At 37.3% G+C, this 20,476-nt stretch overlaps 1 protein-coding gene across 3 annotated transcripts in view; it reads right to left on the bottom strand.

The window, feature by feature from the left end:
- The window catches only part of Pdgfc (platelet-derived growth factor, C polypeptide), a 177,625-nt gene that overhangs the window by 2,339 nt on the left and 154,810 nt on the right, over positions 1 to 20,476 (bottom strand). For all 3 annotated transcript variants that reach the window (NM_001357746.1, NM_019971.3, XM_017319655.2), the window contains 2 exons: positions 7,260 to 7,467; positions 2,441 to 2,658 (listed from right to left, as the gene is read on the bottom strand). In NM_001357746.1, the coding sequence (NP_001344675.1) occupies positions 2,441 to 2,658; positions 7,260 to 7,467 (426 nt within the window). The remainder of the gene's footprint in view (positions 1 to 2,440; positions 2,659 to 7,259; positions 7,468 to 20,476) is intronic.

The following is a 20,476-nucleotide window of genomic DNA, read 5'->3' as shown; positions in this document are numbered from 1 at the left end:
ATGGATCTCTATAGTATTGTGAGAAAAGTATCTAATTATGCAATCTATCAAAAGTATTTGAAGTATTGGAGAGTCAATATGTTTTAGGACAGAAACTATAAATTCTAGAACTTATGTCATTTGGATTACAAACAAATCCCAGAGCACATAATAATATGGAAGTGTTCAGTTTCCCTGCTTTCTCCTTATAACATAGAGAACTCCAAGAAGTGACTGTGAAAATTTCCTACTCCTGTAAATTATCATTAATCCACAGGGACCCAAATCATGTCTCATGACTGTTTGTTTGAAGACTTACAAAGGAAACCTGGGTAATGCATGCATAATTTTGGAACATGTGATTCTAGCGGAGCTTAATTAGCTCACATTTTTGGAATACTTACTGGGTACCAGGCACAATAATAATGTGTTTACATAGTTTAACTCACAATGATCCTATGATGTAATCTGTAGTTATTGCTTTCCTTTACACGGGAGTAAATAGATTTAGACGCAATGAAGGCAATAGTTATTATTTGCACCTAGGCCAAAGGAGAAGTTATTAAAACTTGAATAACAACTATCAATTTAATGAAGCCTCACTACCATTGATTATCAGTTTGTTTCCTTTATTGAAAGATAGACGTCAAAGTCTTACAGGAAGTATCAGAAATGCTGAACTTTGAAAGGAACATTTTCAGCCCATTACATTTCATAATTTTGGACCAAAAGTCAGTGCATTTGTATCCCTTTAGTGTAAGGTTAACTAATTAGATAAATAGATATTACTTTATATTACCAATGACAAAGTTTTTAAATCAGTAGGGGTGTCATGAATTATAAAATTGATAATGTTGTTATTATTTTATCATAATCTTGCTTCATATTTCTTTCCCTTTCCTGGAAGGAGTTTTTATTGTTGTTATTGTTGTTCTGTTTTGTTTTGTTTTTTGGTAAGTCAGAGCATCAGTAGAGCCAGTGTCATGAGTTCCCACCTCCATCTCTACAGTTTCTCTACTCAGCAGCAAAGGAATACAGTATAAGAAGTGTAGTTCCTCCAGACTGTACAGTGGGCTCAGGAGGCACCTCTGCCTCCCTCTGCCTGACTCTTCTAATATGTATCTTCTGAACATCTTCAAAAAAGAGCAGAAGACTCATGCTACAGTAATTTTAAAGAATGGGATAAGAAATTCTAGTGAAGAGGTGGGTATTGTTTCTTTTAAACTCTACTGAAGGTTGTAACATTTAGAAGATGCAACTGGAAATGAAAATTTGCTTGTGGATACTAGACAATATTACATAGAAATATATGGAAATTAGGATGTATGACATAAGAATGAATGGGGAGAGAGAGAGAGAGAGAGAGAGAGAGAGAGATTGTAGAACTGCTTGAATTGGGGCTCAGTTGTAGGAAATGATGTTCACCTAGAATACATGAAACTCTGGCTTAATTTCTGCTATGGTTTAATAGGAAATGCCATCTGAAGACTTGTGGACTGAACATTTAGCAGCTGATGGAGCTATTCCAGGGACGGTCTGAAACTTTAAGTGGTGTAGCCTAGTTTGGAGAGGTAGGGGCAATGGATCATATCATTCTCATTATCGCTCCTTCTTTCTGTCCTCCATTTTCTTCTGTCACCATCAAACAACCAATTAATTAAATTTATGAAGTTAGAGATAGAGAGAAACCATTGGGTCAAGTATGAAAGTGGAAAAAGCAACAAGCCTCTGTCAGTCAGCTCGAGAGTATCACACTGCTCTTGCTCAGTGCAAGTTCACCCCTTCACTGATAATTCACCCTCATAAAAGACCATGCACAAAGGAAAACAGTGAGTAAGAAGACGGCTAACATGGAGCACGATATCTGAGGCAACAAATGTAATATGAACTGTGAGGTATAAATGTCCTTTCAGTATTATGTTCTGACATTGGACCATATGTAAAAACAATTATCAAAGATCTTGTTACTCAGAATTAGACAGTGACTCATATTCTAAGTTTTCTTTAAACTATTCACCTTTAATAGTTTGGAAAACTTACAGTTGAAGAGCTTCACACTTTTTTTCCTCAAAAAGATGTTGCGTTTAATATAAAAGACATACATCTTGTATGATTTGGGTTAGGTTGGACAGTAACGGGACACTTGACAAGCATACACAAATCCTGAGTTGGATCACCATATCACAGAAAAAGCAACAATAACAAAAATAAAAAAAATCAAAATGTCACTGTTCAGCTACTATCCACTGTTCACAATGCACATTCTACATTTTCAATGTTTGTGCCTTAAATGAAAGGCCCTTAAGAGTGAGAATAGGAACATAGGAACACCTTCTAGATGTGATGCTTGTATTTCCAGGACAGGAACAGGATTATAATCACCTGAATATTTTAGATTCATTCTTTTGTTGTTAGGGAAGAAAACATCCCATAGAAACTGTGTAGAAAATGATGTTCTTACCTCATGGTACTTTTTTGTAACTTTACGTGGGACACACTGACATTCATTGCAATTATGGAGACAACAGGCACAATTTCCTCCACAGCGCTTGACCAGGAGACAACCTGGCCAGAATATGGTATCTGTCCTCTTTAGCTCTTCCCGTATGGACACTGAGAAGTTCCGGGGTGTGCAGCTGTAGAGTTTTACCTCTTCCTTGAGGAGATTCAGATTCACCACTACAGGGCATAGAGAAAAACAAAGAACAAACTGCTCATGCCTTGCATCTGATTATGCTTCCTTAAGCTCCTTTTATAAAAGCGATCTGGTTATTCGGTAAATGATAACCCTAACAATATCCCTTCTCATCTTAGCGAGGTTGTACGGCTCTACAGCTCACAAATTGGACATTCTGTTTCATAGTAAACAAAGCTTCATTATGACTTAGTGACCAATGAAGAGGTGGCATTGTGCAATATGAAGAGCTGAGCCAACGGGGCCATTGAGAACTACAAATAAGAAACTTTATATAGAGAACAGGGGCTACACCTTTTAACCTCAGTCAAAAAGCAGACAAAGAGAGCATTGCAGGGAGGCATAGCACGTAGGAGTATGAACGCTTTGACTAAAAGGCCAATGTAATTTTTAAAAAGGATTATAGGCTCTTAAAATTGGTGCAGAACAGCTCATTGAAAGCCATCCACGAAGCTTCTGCAATGGTTCTGGCTGTAAGGAATATAAAATATAAAGAGAGGGCAGAAAATGTTTTTGAAGACAGCCAAGTGGACAGTCAGTGAAAGACATGACACATGTCAGAGTAAGAGCAGACAATGGAGAGCTGAGTGCCAGTGTCTTACGTACTGATGTCCCCTGAGATGTTGAACAATTAGATTCCTTCAGATTTCTATTGTTCCCTTGTTGAAAGATGGAGGAGTGTCTACCCAGTAGCCATTAACTCTGTTTTTTCAAGTGAGTTGTTTAACTATATCATCCTTTAGTTTTTACTTGTGATGAACAAACACAATATCCTTTCATTAGATGTGCAAGAAAAATCCTTAAAGAATCATTGTTTTTCTCTACATGAATATTGCCTCGGGAAACATGTTAAAACGATGCCATGTTTTCTACAAACTTATACATAAAGAGTAAATACAGAATATATATTTCAAATGTGGTGTTAGTTTCTGTCTTATAATTATTTTTATCTTTTTCATAGAAATTTTTTTTAGAATTTTTTATTAGGTATTTATTTCATTTACATTTCCAATGCTATCCCAAAAGTCCTCCACACACTCTCCCACCCACTCCCCCACCCTTCCATAGAAATATTTCAAGTGAAATTAACTTAAATATTTCAGATACCTGTATTTATTTGGGGTTAATTTTTACGTTACATAAATAACTATTTAAAATATACTCTTATAGAAAGTCTAAGAATTGGGTTAAGTATCTTTAAACTAGCACTGGAAAGGTTATAAAATAGAAATAAACATTTTTGTTTTTCTTATGTAAGGACAGTTTTAAATAGTAACAATGATTGTGAGACTCCAATAAATAAAAGTTGCAATTTTCAGTAGTTTTAACATGTGATAGTAAATAAAAATAAAATACTTGCTTTCTTGAATTAATTAAACTACTATAGTTTGTTAAGGAATGCTTTTAAAATCTCTAAGGAGTATATTTGGTTAAGAATATGCAATTGAAAATTATCACTGTATTTAACTTTAAAAGTGGTGAAAAGGCAAGGAAAGTGGCTGAATGACCAAAGCAGTAATGCTAAGGGGCTCATGTCAAAGATTTACTCAGCTAAAAAAGTATTTTTAATTCTATCTGAAATCATAGCTTTGAGTATTTAAGGATTTCATCTGCAAACAAACCTGTGAAAGCAGATTTAAAAACAAAAAACAAAAACAGAAAGCAAATGAGTGACTAGCTTCAAACTCCCTGTGAAGATCAACAATGACAAGGAAAGTTAACAGGGGCACTACGATAATGACGTCACTGATTCTACTGTATTCCCTTTGCTGAATGATTGAGATGTAGACACATTACCATTTTATTTTAAAGCTACATGTGATTGGCTAGGTCTATTTCTGGATGGAAACGACCTCTGGACTGAGAGGGAGAGAATGTTTAAAAGCTCCCAGCATCATGGTATGGCGGGTCTTCACAATTTCTATGCTACATCTAAGGCTTCAGAAGGTTAATAAAGCCCCCAGTTTGAAAAGGACCCTCACCTACCACACATACTTTTAAACATACTATTTCACAAAATGTGAAAAGGGTCTTCATGTGTTCTTCTTAAAATGTTTACTTAACCACAATAAAAGGCTCGGGTGGATTTCCCAAGTGTCCTCTCGGACCTGCTACAATGGGAAAATTTAAACACACTTTCCACCCCACATCCCTCGTTTATCATGCTTGACTCACAAGTCAAAAGCCCCCTTTGAAACTACTGTTAAGCTTGACTTAGAAAATACCTTATTTCAATGTTTCCCCTCTGTGACTACACAATATGGATGAAAACTTGGAGTTAGAGAAAAAGATATGAAAAATAAATAAATAAAATAAGCCCAAACCATTACTGTGTGCTAAAGTTTAGTCCAGATTACTCTGGACTAAAGTTAAAGGGTCTAAATTTGCTTATCATCTTGAACATTTATGGGTCTGTGCCTCCAAAGGCTTCAAACTAATATCAGCTTCATTAAAGGAAAATCTTACCAAAAAAAAGCAACCTTACAAGCATTCTGCAAAATTCCAGCTAAAATAATGAGAAAAAGAGTTAAGAAAAGAAAAAAATAAAAGCTATGTGAATTTCTCCCTGCAAAATATTTGCAAAGTAAACACAGAAAAAACTGCCTTTGGATTCCTTTACCGTTCCATGATTGCTTCCTGAAAGATGGAATAATTTGTTTCTAAAAAATAATGATACTGACCATATCACTAATGTAAATCATGATTTCTCAAGGAAATTTTATCAACACTGTAAGCTTTCCCAGAAAGGATACTACTGATGAAAATTACAGACACATTTTGCTTTGTTAGTTGTTCCTGCTTTTTTTCAGATATTCAATCCTAGGCTATCATATTACAGTAATGCAACCTGAGGGTGGTCCTTCTAAGACGAATGTGGTAACATTGTGATATGTTTATTCTGGGAAAAGTCTATTTCAATGTCTAATTAGAAGCTTTTAGAAGTATTTCCCAGCTCCTCTGTAAAAAAGACTCTTGCAGGGGAGCTGATCTGGTCTAGAGATATCAGCCCACACCTGCATTTTTAGTTTGTGGAAAGTTCTAAAAGTATACGCTGCTATCCTCAGACCCAGCTTATATTTAAAAAGCAAATGTTTTTGGTAAACTGCAAAGTGCTTCGACGATGAAGGTGTTATACTTAAAAGGAATCCAGATCTCTACCAGATTCTTCTAATTACAAGCTAGCTTATGGCCTAATCTATGAGCAGCAGGCAGAGGGAATCCAGGCTTGAAGACTTGGCTGAAAGGAACAGTTTTAGCATAGAATCCGGAATCACTGCTCCAAAAATTCCATGTGAAGTTAAAACCAATCTCTCACTTCTACTGCCCATGAATGCACCCCATAATCTAATTTATATTGCAAAAAAAAAAAAAAGTACAATGGATGTTCAGCTACTCTTGTAGATCTTCAGCTTCCTGCTCTTAAGTGCAGAAAAGGGAAGCTCTGGCTGTCAGTAACTTATTCATCAAGATTGGAACTGATAAATATGTAGCAGCATTCAGCATCTGGACAAGATTCAGCTGCCCATGCCCTTGAACATAATCATGTTCAAACACTTTTTCAAAGGAAACCAAGTCTGTCAGCACAGTGACATGCCAGGCCTGGGCAGGTCCAAACGTGACCCTCAGAGATGAAAGCTCACGATCAGGAAGGCTGCAAGGGCGTGCAAGAAAGGCAGGAGTCAAGTTTCTTCTGACAGGGTTTACAAAAAGCTTGGTGCAATCCGCTACAGTGAATGGCTCAAATTAACTAAACACTGTTCCTTCCACATAAATCCCCCCCTTACTGTTCTCTAAGGCGATGCTAAGGAGCACAGGTTTCTGAGAGCAGTCCCATTTTCCTTTACTTCTCTCCAGCATTATCTGTGTAGGATACAGCTTCCTCACACTTCTCACATTCCCATGGAAATTAGCTAACCTTATTGGAACTATGGTTAGTATCCCTATTGTTTTTTTTTAATATCCTGAGAGATTGGGTTTATTTATCAGAAATTTTGCAATTCAAAGAGGATAAGCAAGTTGGGTCAAAAGTAATGGTTGTAAAGGAAAGTTTACAGATAGGTAAATTCCCATTTTGTATCCTCCTGAAAGCTATTGTTTTCTTGCTGTGAATCCCACCTTGCAAACTTCTATCTCGAGTCAATACAATTTCCCCTACCCTTTAAAACTTTCCGAGTTTACAGAATGGATGCAACTGTGACCCAGGGGATACATAGCAAGAATGACTTCTATAAAACATTCCCCTTTTCTAGCCCTAAACTTTAACTTTTAGCTCTGATCTTTTCTTTTAAATCTCACAATGTAGATTAGAATAAGCATTGATTCTTGTCACAGTAAAGAGAGTGCCCCATCGAAATTATATTTGCTGAGACAGGAATGACTGGAATTTTCAGCAGAAGTATCTTTTGATTTTCCTCTCTTTTAAATTCTCATTTAGTAGGTCATGTATTTAGATGATAATAAAATGAGTTGTTTAAGTGTATCACTGAAGGCATTCTCAACTCATCCTTTTAGAAACAAAGGAATCGGAAAACATCAATGGCTAAGAGAATTAAGAAGTAAGTTCTAACCTGAAGAGGAAGCTTACCTTTGCTTTTTTTCCCATACAGGAAAGCCTTGCCCAAAAGCTGCCATGTTGGCTTGTAGAGGCTGTCCAAGTCCACCTGCCATCGATCTGGCTCTAGGTACCGAATCAGCTCTTCCAAGGTACTGAAGGCAGTCACAGCATTGTTGAGCAGGTCCAATGACAAAGATGAAGGGGGCAACACCGAAGGACTCGTGGTTTCTGTGACTTGCTGAAAGTGAAATGAATCCCTCATTAACTGTTTTAAAAATGTCAACCTGTTCCTTTTCTTCACTTCCACCAAGAAACTCAGACTAATGCCGGAAGTACAGAGGAAGCAAGACTACGTCCATCACCCGTCAGCAGTAATCATTTTGCAGCAGGGTCTAATGGTGTATATCTGTAATACCATGACACAGAAGAAGGCTGAGACAGGAGAATTTCAAGTTTGAGGCCAATCTAGGATTCATGTATGATATTTTATCTAGAAAAAAAATGAAGAAAAGAAAAGCAAAAACTAATTGCTTTACAAAACTTCATGTAGATGAACTCTGTGTAATAGGGTATAAGAGACACTTATTTCCACTACCACAATGTATGGATCTAAGTTTGGTGAGAATGTTGTTTTCTCTGTCTAGAAAATTGAAAGTACATGCACTATGTGCTAATTCATGGCTCCATTGGAAACCGGTGGCAGATACAGATTATCATTCTAGAGATTTAAACAAAGAGATAAAAAGAGGGAAAGTTAACTAAAGGTCTGAGTACAGGATTAACATATGTTGTCTTTAGAAAAGCTGTTCTCATTTCCCAAAACAATGAAAATCAACAGGTCAGAAAATACAATGACCCCCTCCCAAATTACACAAAATAATACAAATGCAACTTTATCTGCTCAATCAGTTTGGATTATTTTCTTTATAATTTTACTTTAAAATTTTTTAAATATATGATTAAGGTACAAGAGAAACCCCAGGAGAACAACCTGTCAATCTATATAACTGTTACAAAGCTTATTACCAGTACCTACTTTTAGTTAGTTGAGTCTCATAGATGCCTAAATAATGTAGTATATTCCCTTTTGATTGTCTCCAGAATGTGATAATAAGAGTTGGGTGCAGAAGACACCACATTACTTAATAACAAGACATGGAGAATTCAAGCTGGTCCTGATTTGGAGCATCCATCCCTCCTGGCTAGATTTTACAATGCTAGAAGATGCTCTGTGCTCAATGTGAGAAAAATAACAATCTTACTGAGTTGTGAATGCAGTGGGATACAACATCGAGTGACATACCGAAATATACCCAGTATTGCAATAGTGGCACAAATTATATGTAGGTAACCAACACTTGATCCCATTATTTGTTAAAAAGCCTGTGGTTTGACAAAAAAAGGGTATAGAGGAGAACCTATGGTTATTAATCTGCCAATAGTAATAGCCCAGGCCTTAAGTTCTTATCTTTACACACATAGATTAGGGTATCTCTCAACCTCCATAACTGAATACCGAGAGGTCAATATGTTGAGAATAAAAGATATTGAGTGCTCAGTTCTCAGACTATATCAGCTACATCAGACACTCTCCCCATTAGACTACTCATTTGTCTGAGAAAAGGTGGCAGAAGGATTATAAGAGCCAGAGGTACTGGGCCTCTACAGTGAAACATATTTGATAGACATGAGAAGGCTATTGACCATGTAAAATGATAGTGGCCTGTGAATACATTCACAAGACCTACACAGCATCAAAATAGCCCCAAAGCCTGCATGAATGAGGGAATGTTCATGAAATCCCATCCATAACTGAGAAACCATTGGCAACTGATAGCTGTTGAAAGGTAGACATTCATTTCCTTCATGAGTGAGGTCCCTAGTTATGCTCCAGTAGATTATCCTATAGTCAGGCATATAGGCAGCATTAAGTGCACTCAGTGGGAACATTTATCTATCTATCTATCTATCTATCTATCTATCTATCTATCTATCTATCTATCTATCTATTTATCTATCTATCTAACTATCTATATATTTAGAGAACACAACACATGCAGTTAGAGGAAAGAGAAGAGGTGTATGAAATTTTCAAATAATAACATTAGTAATATCTCCACAGGTCAAACATAGTATATATATATATATATATATATATATATATATATATATATATATATATATATATACATATATATATATAGTATGTATACTATTCTTAGAGCACGCTGAGTTTGGTTCCCAACACCGACACTGGGTAGGTTCATGACCTTCTGTAACTCACAGCTCCCGGGGATTTTTTACCTTCTATCCTCTGAAGGCAACTGCACTCACTCACGTACATATACACATAACAAGAAAAGAGGTGACAGCAATGCAATCAAGTAATTAAAAATTAAAAATAAATGATTGGAACCATCTAAACCATTGAAGATGAGTTTGAGGAATTCTCTTAAAGGCTTTTAATATAATAGACTTATCAGACAAAATTAAGACAGAAGGCAGGCACTTGGAGAATATCCTAACAAATCATGACTGTCAGTAGGCTATTATCTGCACTCTATTTTTAAAAAGATAATAAGGTGAAAGAAAATAAGCAAACTTCAAATAGGACACTGAATGATCTAAAAGTGTAAGAAGATAACACTTTAAAATTCATTCACTCATGCAAAACAAACTTAGGTCACTTTTGCCTACTAAAGGAGACGTACTACCATACATACATGGTGTAGGAAAAGCTGTAAATGTATTATTGATGGTGTGAGTAAACTGAACTTCTTGGACAGTGCCTAGAGGAGAGTGTGTATGGAAACATGCCTCCTCAGAGGTAAAGCTATAGTCAGTGGAGACCAGAGCATGTATTATGCTAACATGTCAATCACACTGGGACTTGAAACAGAGAAAAAGGGAGGCAAGCTACACAGGAAGCGTGGGGAAGGTTGAGCACTTTTATATAAAGCAGTTCACTTTTTTGGTCCCATTTTTGATGCTAACTCAAGATAAGAGGTGCCATATCACAGTTAATGTGAGAACAGGTCAAAGTAAGTGTATAGAACAAATACATTTTCCTACAATGTAACTGATATCACCTATCCAAATCAATGCAGGAAGAAGAGAATCTAATAAGAGATTTATATTATTTGATGTTGATTTATGAGATTCAAAATAATTAAAGCATGGAAAATATAAAATTGCAACAATCTATGTTTGTATCTAAAATACAGAATGATGGATGGCCATTACAAATGAGATCCTTCAAGAATCCCTATTCACAAAACAAACAATAAAATTTCTCCTAAAATGCTGATTTCAACATAAACCAATTAAGCCAAAATTAAAAATTTAATAACAGTACAGGCAAGGAATGAGAATGAGTCTCTTCACTGTTTTCTCACATTTTCTCTATGTTCAGTTTGTTTTTTTCTTATTGCAACCATGGATTCCTTTGGGAAGCCTAAAGAAAACCACATCTATCAGACTAACGTGCCATTGCATCAGATCTTCTCTTTGTCAGTCCTTATCTGCACTGACGGCAAGCCTTGTCTTTTGGACTTAGTTCTTCGCTGCTTTTTCCCTACATTGCTGACGTGTGGTTTTATCTACCTAAAATAGTGTGTCACCGACCATGTGATTTCTTATCTGAAGGATAAAATCCAAATTCCTTAGCAGTTAGTGTGCAGGCAGGTCCCATGATCACACCTTCCGCCTAATGCCAGTTCGTGCTTATTAGATTACCTTCATCCAGTGTCTTCCTAACCACCACACAAATTACATTTATTCCAGACTCTTCCCCAGAGAACAGCTGTTCACAGCCCCTGCACGCTAATTTCTTCCTTCTATTGATTCAAATTGACCCATCTACAAATCCAGCAACATCAGCTTGGGCCTCCCTGAAAATAGTATTTCAATTCTGCCAATCTGACAATATGTCTCTCTACAGGCACCGTATGGGACCCTTGTTTGGAAGTCTGCTCTAGACATTAAAAACAAGCAGCCCTCTTCCCTGGGCAGGACTAGCCCTTCCAGGAACACTAAGCTTTGTGAGTTCAGATCCCTCCCACAACTAGCAGGAGATGATGTCACACATATGATTATCAACAATGCAGATGACAGCCTTGGATAAGGTGTTTGGAATTACTATCAGGACTATTAAAATATCAGGACTAAAATGTTCTTCAGTTATTTTATGATACTTTTTATTTGCCAATTATGTTTTTAATTGTGTTCATATGAGTGTGTGCAAAAGCTTGTACACACATATATAGAGGTGAGAAAGCAATGCTGGCTGTCTTTTCTCAGGTACCAATAATCTTGTTTGAATGAGATAGGGTCTCTCAACTGGTCCAGGGCTCACTGATTATGCCAGGCACCTCAGGGACTCATTGCATCTGCTTCATCAACACTGGAAGAATGAACTTGGGTCCTTATGCATGCAAAGCAAGCACTTCCACAACTGAACTGAAACTGTAGGTAGACCCCACACATTGCTAAACTTTTGAGAGTAGAAATTCACTCTTCACAATATTTGGAGCTGAGAAGAAAGGATGGACCATCCAGAGACTGCCCTACCCAGGGGTCCATCCCATAATCAGCCATCAAACATAGACACTAGTGCATATGCCAGCAAGATTTTGCTGAAAGGACCCTGATATAGCTGTCTCTTGTGAGACTCTGCCAGGGCCTAGCAAACACAGAAGTGGATGCTCACAGTCAGCTATTGGGTGGATCACAGGGCCCCCAATGGAGGAGCTAAAGAAATTACCCAAGAAGCTTAAGGGGTCTGCAGCCCTACAGGTGGAACAATATGAACCAACCAGTACCAGTACCAGAGCTTGTGTCTCTAGCTGCATATGTAGCAGAAGATGGCCTAGTCAGCCATCATCGGGAAGAGAGGCCCCTTGGTCTTGCAAACTGTACATGTCCCAGTACAGGGGACCGCCAGGGCCAAGAAGTAGGAGTGGGTGGGTAGGGGAGTGGGGGGTATAGGGACTTTTGGGATAGCATTTGAAATGTAAATGAAGAAAATACTTAATAAAAATTGGAAAAAAAGAAATTCACTCTTTTTCTTATGTTTTCATATACTCTATTTTCTAATTGTTGATGTAACACAAAATTTCTTTGGTAGAATGTACATGACGACCAGGAACTATGTGATGGGTATAATCAATGACCTAGAAAAAAGGTTTGTTTTACTTTAACGTAGGTTCCTTAGATATCTAATATGAAAGTTAAATGAAAAATATTTGAACATTTAAAGATCTAAGCCAATATATATATATATATATATATATATATATATATATGGATATGATACACATTAAGAGACTTTCTAGAGATTAATGCACAAATCTCATGATTATGAAAATTCAAAGTTTTGTAATCTGTTCACAAAAATATTACATATTTTTTTAAAAGACAGGCAAAATGTATGTATTAAAAGTATCAGATGGAAGATGTAGCATGAGCAGTTATTTAAGGTATGTACAGTGCCACTTGGCCTGTGCTCTTTGCTGCTTCCAGGTCTGTTGGAATCTTAGCAAAGAAGCTACTTTCTACTTGCAGTTCTGTTAGAATCTCAGTGGGGAAGCTACAGTAGGAGTTATTTTTACAGAACAGTTCATCATATTAATATAAAAACTACAGCAGTGCATAGGCACTTTGAGTTCCATGAAGCCTCCATTTCAAAGCCTCCCCAAAATGACAGAAGTTGGAAGTGAAGATTCTTGTCATGTACTTGTGTAGACTGACTGAGACATCTGCAAAAACGCCTTGCACACAGTTAAAGTCAAACTGAGTAGGAACAAAGCCCCTGCCCCACCCCAGAAGATTCCCCACCAATAGTAAAGCATGGAAAATTAACAATATTCTCTTTCCATGGGTTCCGTGAACAGTCCCCGGGTAAGGAAGGCCTGCCTGTTCAGAGTTCTGCTTCTCCTGTGATGCTTCTGGGGATTTTCAGAAGAGGCAGAGAATGGAAAACAGAAGTTAGAGGAAAGAACACCCACTAATTCCTCCAATTTCTATTTTCCTATTGCTAAAATCCATTGTTCAGGCCAAACTTTCAGACATTTTCTGCTATATTCAGCAAGGAAAGATTCAAACAATATGTTCGATATTTGAAAGTATTTAAGCATGGGTGAGATAATTGCCAAATGGCTCTGTGGATGATAAAGGCACCTGAAGGCCAGCCTGATGACATGAGTTTGAACTTCAGATCTCACGCACTGGAAGGAGTAAAACAACTCCGTGAATTATGCTTGACCTCTGCATGTGTGTTTCTGTATGTACAGCCCCCAAACAAACAAACAAACAAACAAACGAATGAATAAATAGATAAAAAGATAGATAAGCAAATCAATATTTTTAGCATTTTAAAATGCTAATGACTGGGTTGTTAAATTTAAAGAAAGCCCATTGGACTCGATTTCACTGCTTTCTATTTCTTTATCTGCATAAAGATAGGAACTCATTGTTTGTCAGTAGATGGCCATACTCTGGAATGTCTACAAAGAAAAAAACAGGTCACTTCAGTGATCTATAGCATAGTTTTCAATGCCACCCTTTAGGACAGTGACATTACCAGTTTTACTATCCTACATCTATGAATCATTTAACAAACATTTACCACAAACCTACAGAGCACTGTATGCCAAAGGGTAAAAGGTGTGGCCCTTGCGACTCACATTTCCTAAGCTTGATATTCTACCATCTTCGCTCATCCAGAGAGAGCGAACCTGACAGTTGTTTCTGTAAAGCAAGTCGTCAGACAAGTATCACACAGACTTTTGTAGGTGAAGACCACAAAAATGAACTTGGTATAAAAGAGTATCTGCGAAACAAATCGATTTCCATTTTCATTATTGAAAATGTATTATCTGGCTGCCCTTGAGGCCCAAGTACTAGTCAGATGAAGTGCATTGGGGTCACTGGAGCCAGACAGCAAAACTGGCAGCAAGAGCATGTTTCCTTACAGACTTCTCCAGTGAGAAACCTGAGAGTGATGCCTCAGTAGGATGTGTTTATTGTGGCTATGTTAAGCGTTTTCTGAACTCATTATCATCTTTCCTTTTTTTTTTTTTAAGAGGAAGCAGCCTCCATAAAATAAGACCTGCTTGTAAGTTCACAGTAAATAGTTACTGCTTTATAAACAACCAGCTTGTCATTTCATTAGGGTCTGCATGAGCTATTTTGAAAACACATCATTGACAGTGAGGCTTTTTTGGACAAACATACACACACACACACACACACACACACACACACACACAAATGTTTGTGTTGAGTAAGTAGCCTAGCAACTGCAAAAGTATAGTGCCAGTTGCAGTTTATGATACGCTGTTCTCTGTCAACTGCATGCAGTATAATCTAGACTGATACAGATTCCACTTCGTTCATGCCTAACACAGTTAGTTAATAATGCATACTATATTGTTGTTAAAAATAAACAGCTAAAGTCAAGTATGTGTGCACACTTCCAGCTACTTAGGTGGTTGACCCCAGAAGTTCAAGGCCAACCCAGGCAATATTGAAAAACCTCTTCTCAGAAAGAAAAGGATTTTAAAAACGAAGCTTTGAGCAACAGCCTTCTTAGAGGTGTGTCCAGCCTCATTTATATAATGTCAAGCTGATATATTGCACATAGCTTTGATTTTAAGAGCTTTAACTGCAGACGGGGCATGCAGACAAAACTGTGTGCCAGGAACAACTGACACGCAGTTCTGTAAAGACACAAGAATGCCCTGGAACAATCCATTTCAGCATGCTTCTTTTTACTTTCCACTTGCTCTTATCTAAATTCATCCAAAAAGTTATCTGGGTTTTGTTTTTAAATTATTTTTAAGCCAGCAAAGAAAAGCCATTGCTTGCACTCCGACTGAAGAACAGATGTTAAATACTGTGTGGGTGATGGAGATTAGCTATTTAAGTAAAATAAAATCCTAGGGAAGATAGCCAGTTGTGCTCCTATCAAGACTCTAGAGATTCTAGGGTCTTATAAAAAGAGCATTACAATTGAATTTACCTTGTTATGTCTCCATCAGACTTCTAGACCAAAGTGAACAGTGGGCTTCAGCCAGCACTTAAGAACAGTGACTTCCATGTTGAAGCCTGCAATGGGTAATTCATTTTAGGAATAACTGTACAGTATATGTGATCTATATTGATCACTGGAATTCCCCAGAATGACTAAGTAAATTAGGCCCCAAAGCACTTTCTCAATGACATTTGTGCTAACCTAAGTCAAGGTTTGTTTGGTGTGGTTTGGTTTTTTCCTACGAAGATCTGAGAAATTCACACATACACACACCCAAAAACCCAGAAACAACAACAACAACATCATCATCACCCTCATCATCATCATCAACAACAACAACAACAAAACTGCCACCACCAAAGCCTGGAATAGTTTTCGCAGTTGAAAACACTTAAGAACAACATGTCAAGAGATGCTTTTATTACAGTCTAAATATTTATTAGTTATACTTTGTACTGTTGGCCCACTTAAATTATTTTCAAAGTATTTTGAAAACTATACAGTATATCACATATACTGTCCAGTTATTCCTAAAATGAATTACCCATTGCAGGCTTCAACATGGAAGTCACTGTTCTTAAGTGCTGGCTGAAGCCCACTGTTCTCTTTGGTCTAGAAGTCTGATGGAGACATAACAAGGTAATGTGACCTTGACTTTATCACAGGCAATACTCATGAAATCGCTATTTGTAGTGCTCATGAAATGAGAAAAGAATAGGAGGTAAGAACAGTTGAAAAAAACCTAATACCCCCTTACAAAGATTGAAATGGTATCTACCTTACCACAGAGCTCTAGAAGAGAAGTGCTCACACATATCCCTCTATCCCTCACTCGACATATCATGTAGCAGCCCTGTGCAGTATGTAGAGGAATCCTAGCACATGATATTTGATAGGTAGTTTCAATTATATATTCAATACATTTAACAGTCAGAGAAGAGACTAAACTTGTGTGGTGTTTGAACAAAGAAGGCTATTTGAGCATATTTATTTAAGATAGACTAATAGGGGAATGATGTCTCAGTAGTTAAAAACAGTTTTTGTTCATGCAAAGGACTTGAGTTCGACTTCCAGTAGCTTACAGCCATCTTCCCCTCTAGTTCCAGGAGACCTATCACCATTTTCTGACCTCCGAGACCATTTGGCACCCATGCAGTACACATATATACATGGAGGCCAAACACTCAGACTCGTAAAATAAAATACTTTGAAAATAATTTAAGTGGGCCAGCAGTACAAAGTATAACAAATAAATATTTAGACTGTAATAAAAGCATCTCTTGGCAATTGCTAGCAGAGGTGATTGGAATGATTGTGACACATTCGTGGCTGAATCTTGTGGTCAGTTTCCTCAGCCTTTATCCTTGCTGATATGACAGCCATCATGGGTTCAGGATTCAGTGCATTGTGCACAATGGGTTTGCTTTGTACCTGGCAGTCTGCTTCTCACTTCTCTCTCCCAGTTCTTCTTGCACAGATGAGACTTGACTTCATTTTGCATTCATTCTTTCCTCTGATGAATAGCTGTAACTTTAAAGCACTGGATGGGATTTACATGGGAACGTCATCCTGAATGCTTTCCTACCTCAGTCAACAGCAACACTGTAGTTTGTAGCCATTCTTGCACCTTTCCGTAACTCATAAAGTCCCACAAAAGGTCACTATAGTTCTATGTTTAGACCACAGCTAAAATCTGACAGATTCCAATCTTGGGAATTCTTTAACATGGTATTTTATTTTCTGTTGTGTGTTCTTGGAAATTAAACAAGCCAACCCTGTCTCATTTAATTAAATAAGATATTCTATCAGAAATGGTAGAGATGTGTTAATAAAGTTCCTATTTTATATTTTCCTAGAAACATATATCTGGTTTAAAAAGTTAAACTTCAAAATTACCCTTAATTTTTAATACAGTTTAAATGCTTTACAATGTAAGATGGGCACACAGCTCCCATAAACTTTAGCTTTCCTAGGGGCATATGAAAAATGTCACTTGTGCTCGGTGAAATACATTCCTTCTTGCTAAAGGTGTTCACTAACCCTGCTATGGACTGCTGAAGATGTGGATAGTGCTCTTTTCTTTAAGGCGGGAGAGCCAGATTCCATTTAACATGAAGACAAAGTAGCCCTGTAGATTGCACTGCTCATGGCTTACTTTTGTATACATCTGCAGGGATATAGGTTCCAAGCAAGTGTAAAAAACATGTGCCTAGGAAATTGGTAATAAAGTTATGATTTAATAATTAAAAATTAATAGTTAAAAATTTTAGCAAATCAGCTCTTTCTATGCTTAGAAAATTTCATGGATAATGTACTTAATTATCTACACAGTAATATTTTAGCAATGGTAAACAATTATTCAAACATAACTTGATAACTTATGATGGTCTGTGTTGTAAGAAGTGTATGACCCATTGGTGTGTCATGACATCTCCTCCCAGTACTTGGTGTATGCACAGGGCAAACCACAGCTTGTCCTGCTCCACAGAGGAGATCTATGCCCACACATTTGTCTCTGCTAACTCAGATTTACATTCACTAGTTGTTGTGCTGGAAGGGGAAATTAGTGTTTCACCATAGTGATTCCTGAAATGGCATTTTAGTCTGTTTGTGGCTATGATGACCTCTGTGCTAAGAAACTTAAAAAAAACAATTGTAATTTCTTTAGTTCACATCCCCTCTATCAGTTTCTGAATCCATACTCGCTGCTTGTCTTTACAGGAAATAAAACACCATCACACCAAAAATCATGATTTCATTAATCTGCTTCCTGAATGTGACTACCTTAATTACAGAGCATTGCATTTCAAAAGATGCCCACAATGTAGCAAGTGAGCATGCATTTCTCACGTCAACAGGATGATAAGGTACAAGTGGCAATTATTTTGATTATATCATCTATTTTCACATTTTGAAACTACTCTATAACATTCCTATTCTGCTATGATGTCTTTCGTGTTCTTTCTCAGATCTGAACAGTCCTGAAATAGAATAACCAATGTTTTGTCCCTGCATTGTGTTCTCTCATGTCAGACACTCCATTAAAAAGGGATTGCATCACACAGTCGATATTTAGACAGGTAACAAAAATCACCAATGGCAACAAAAAACACAAAACACTTCTGTGAAGCATTACTGCAGGACACCCACACTTCTGAGAAAACTCTACTATCCGTTGATATAGTAAGATGTGGCTTTTAAAGGGGAGTAAGCAGGAAGGTAATTTATTCAATAGAATGTTCCATGTAACTATTATGGCCCACTCTAGGATACTGATGATGAATTCCACAGCCACTGTAATGTTCTCATCTCTCCATGGACAAATTATGACCTTTAGGTAAGATCCAGAAGAGAGAGAAGGTGCCGAGTGCTGTGTGAGCAATGATAGCATGTAAGAACCACTCTGAGAGCAGAGCTGAAGGGTAACGTTCTGCAGTATGGTGTAGTCAGAGCATCACAGCACTTGGGAAGCTGAGGCAGAATCACTGTGTATTTTAAGCCAATCTGGGCCAAACAGAGAGACCTAGTCTGAGGCAAGCAAAGTCTATCACATTCCTTATAAAAAGAAATAAACCGATAAACTCAACACCAAGCCCCCCAAAACCCAAAACCCCCGAAGCCAAAATGTTGGTAGTTATGGGCAGAGGGGTATAGTAGGAGACAACTAGACTAAGCAGATGCATGTTCTACTAGAGTTTTAAGAATACAAAATCACTTGTATAGATCAGAAGCACTGCAGATATTTATGAGGGCGTAATAGGGGAGGGCATTCATTTGACTTCTCAGCATGTACATGAACATTGCTCTTGTTTGGGGAAATGATGCAGGTTGTGAGGCTGCAACGATAGGAGTGGTCTGGGTTCGAGTCTGCTGTGTTTGGAATCTGGATATCGATGGAGGAGTCCAGAAAGGTGAGAGAGTCTGAAGGCTTTCTAGCTTTCCTCCATGTGGGGAGGTATTCCACAGGAACACTCTTATGGGAGTCACAGAATTTCCCTCTGTAGGTAGTCTCCTTTGCTATATGGGAATCATCACATACCATTGGAGAAACCTCCTCTTGTAGTAGGCTCTACTAATAACATGATTTTTCTCTTCAATCTACTTGACAATAAGATTAAATAATAGTCTACAATAAGCTTATTTTAAAGGCAAACCGATAACACCAGTTTGGGTTAAACTTTTCAGTACTTGAAACTCAGAAGTGTGAAAAGCCCATACAAGGGTTGAGCACTCATTTGACGTAATAGTGAGACTAATGGGGCTATTTTTTGTGTTCTCTTTTTACCATGTGGGAACCATACATTGAATTTGGGTCATCAGGATTGGGAGAAAGTATCTTTATCCCTGAGGCATCTCACTGTTCTTCAATAGGCTACTTATCCAAGTAGGAAAAATAAAAACAAAAAACAAAAACGGTAAAATTAGATTTGAAGAAGTCAGTGCTGCTAATCGATTAGCCTCCACAGACCCTATGTGGTTAAAATGATTAAATACATGAGAGGCTTGGAATCTTTGCTACGAGCACATGCTTTCAGATACATCTCCTTTTAATGAAGGTCATCTAAGTCTGATGATGTGCATATAATAAATACCTTAAAGCCACTGTCTCACATGGTTATTTTAACTATCTTTGTAAAGATCTTCTTTCCATATTGCAGAGATGCATTTTGGTTTCTACAAGTTTTGTATAGATTGTTACAGAAATTTTTATATTGATATTGAGAAGAGAACAGTTTTCTATGTGCCTCCCACATACCCAGGTTTTGCTCTGATGCTGCTACTGATAGTCTGGGAAGTGGCTCACTTTGTTCCTATGATTAGAGTTCAGGATCATGTAATTGTTGACACTAGGAAACCTCATTCTTTGAGAGTCAGAAGACTATATAACCCTACATCTGCTACAGAAAACAGTTTCTTGGTGAACTTGAGACACATTTTAGTTTAGTCTACACCCTGAAAGCATATACTTACCATGCAGGCCAGAATGATTCAAACTCTAAGATGTGAGGGCTTTTCGTGTCTTTAATCAAATATAAATAGAAAAATATATGACTCTTACACAGGTCTCCAGAAAAATAAAAATATCTGACTGCACTGACTTGAGATGTACAATATCTATAACTCTTCATGTGACAGTTTAGGACACAACTGTAAATGGTATATGCATAGGCTATAAAAATATTTAAATAACAGTTTTATAGATGTGATTCACATA

The sequence above is a fragment of the Mus musculus genome, chromosome 3 (assembly GCF_000001635.26).
Source record: "Mus musculus strain C57BL/6J chromosome 3, GRCm38.p6 C57BL/6J".
Taxonomy (NCBI): Eukaryota; Metazoa; Chordata; class Mammalia; order Rodentia; family Muridae; genus Mus; species Mus musculus.
This window is presented reverse-complemented; position numbering and strand designations above follow the sequence as displayed.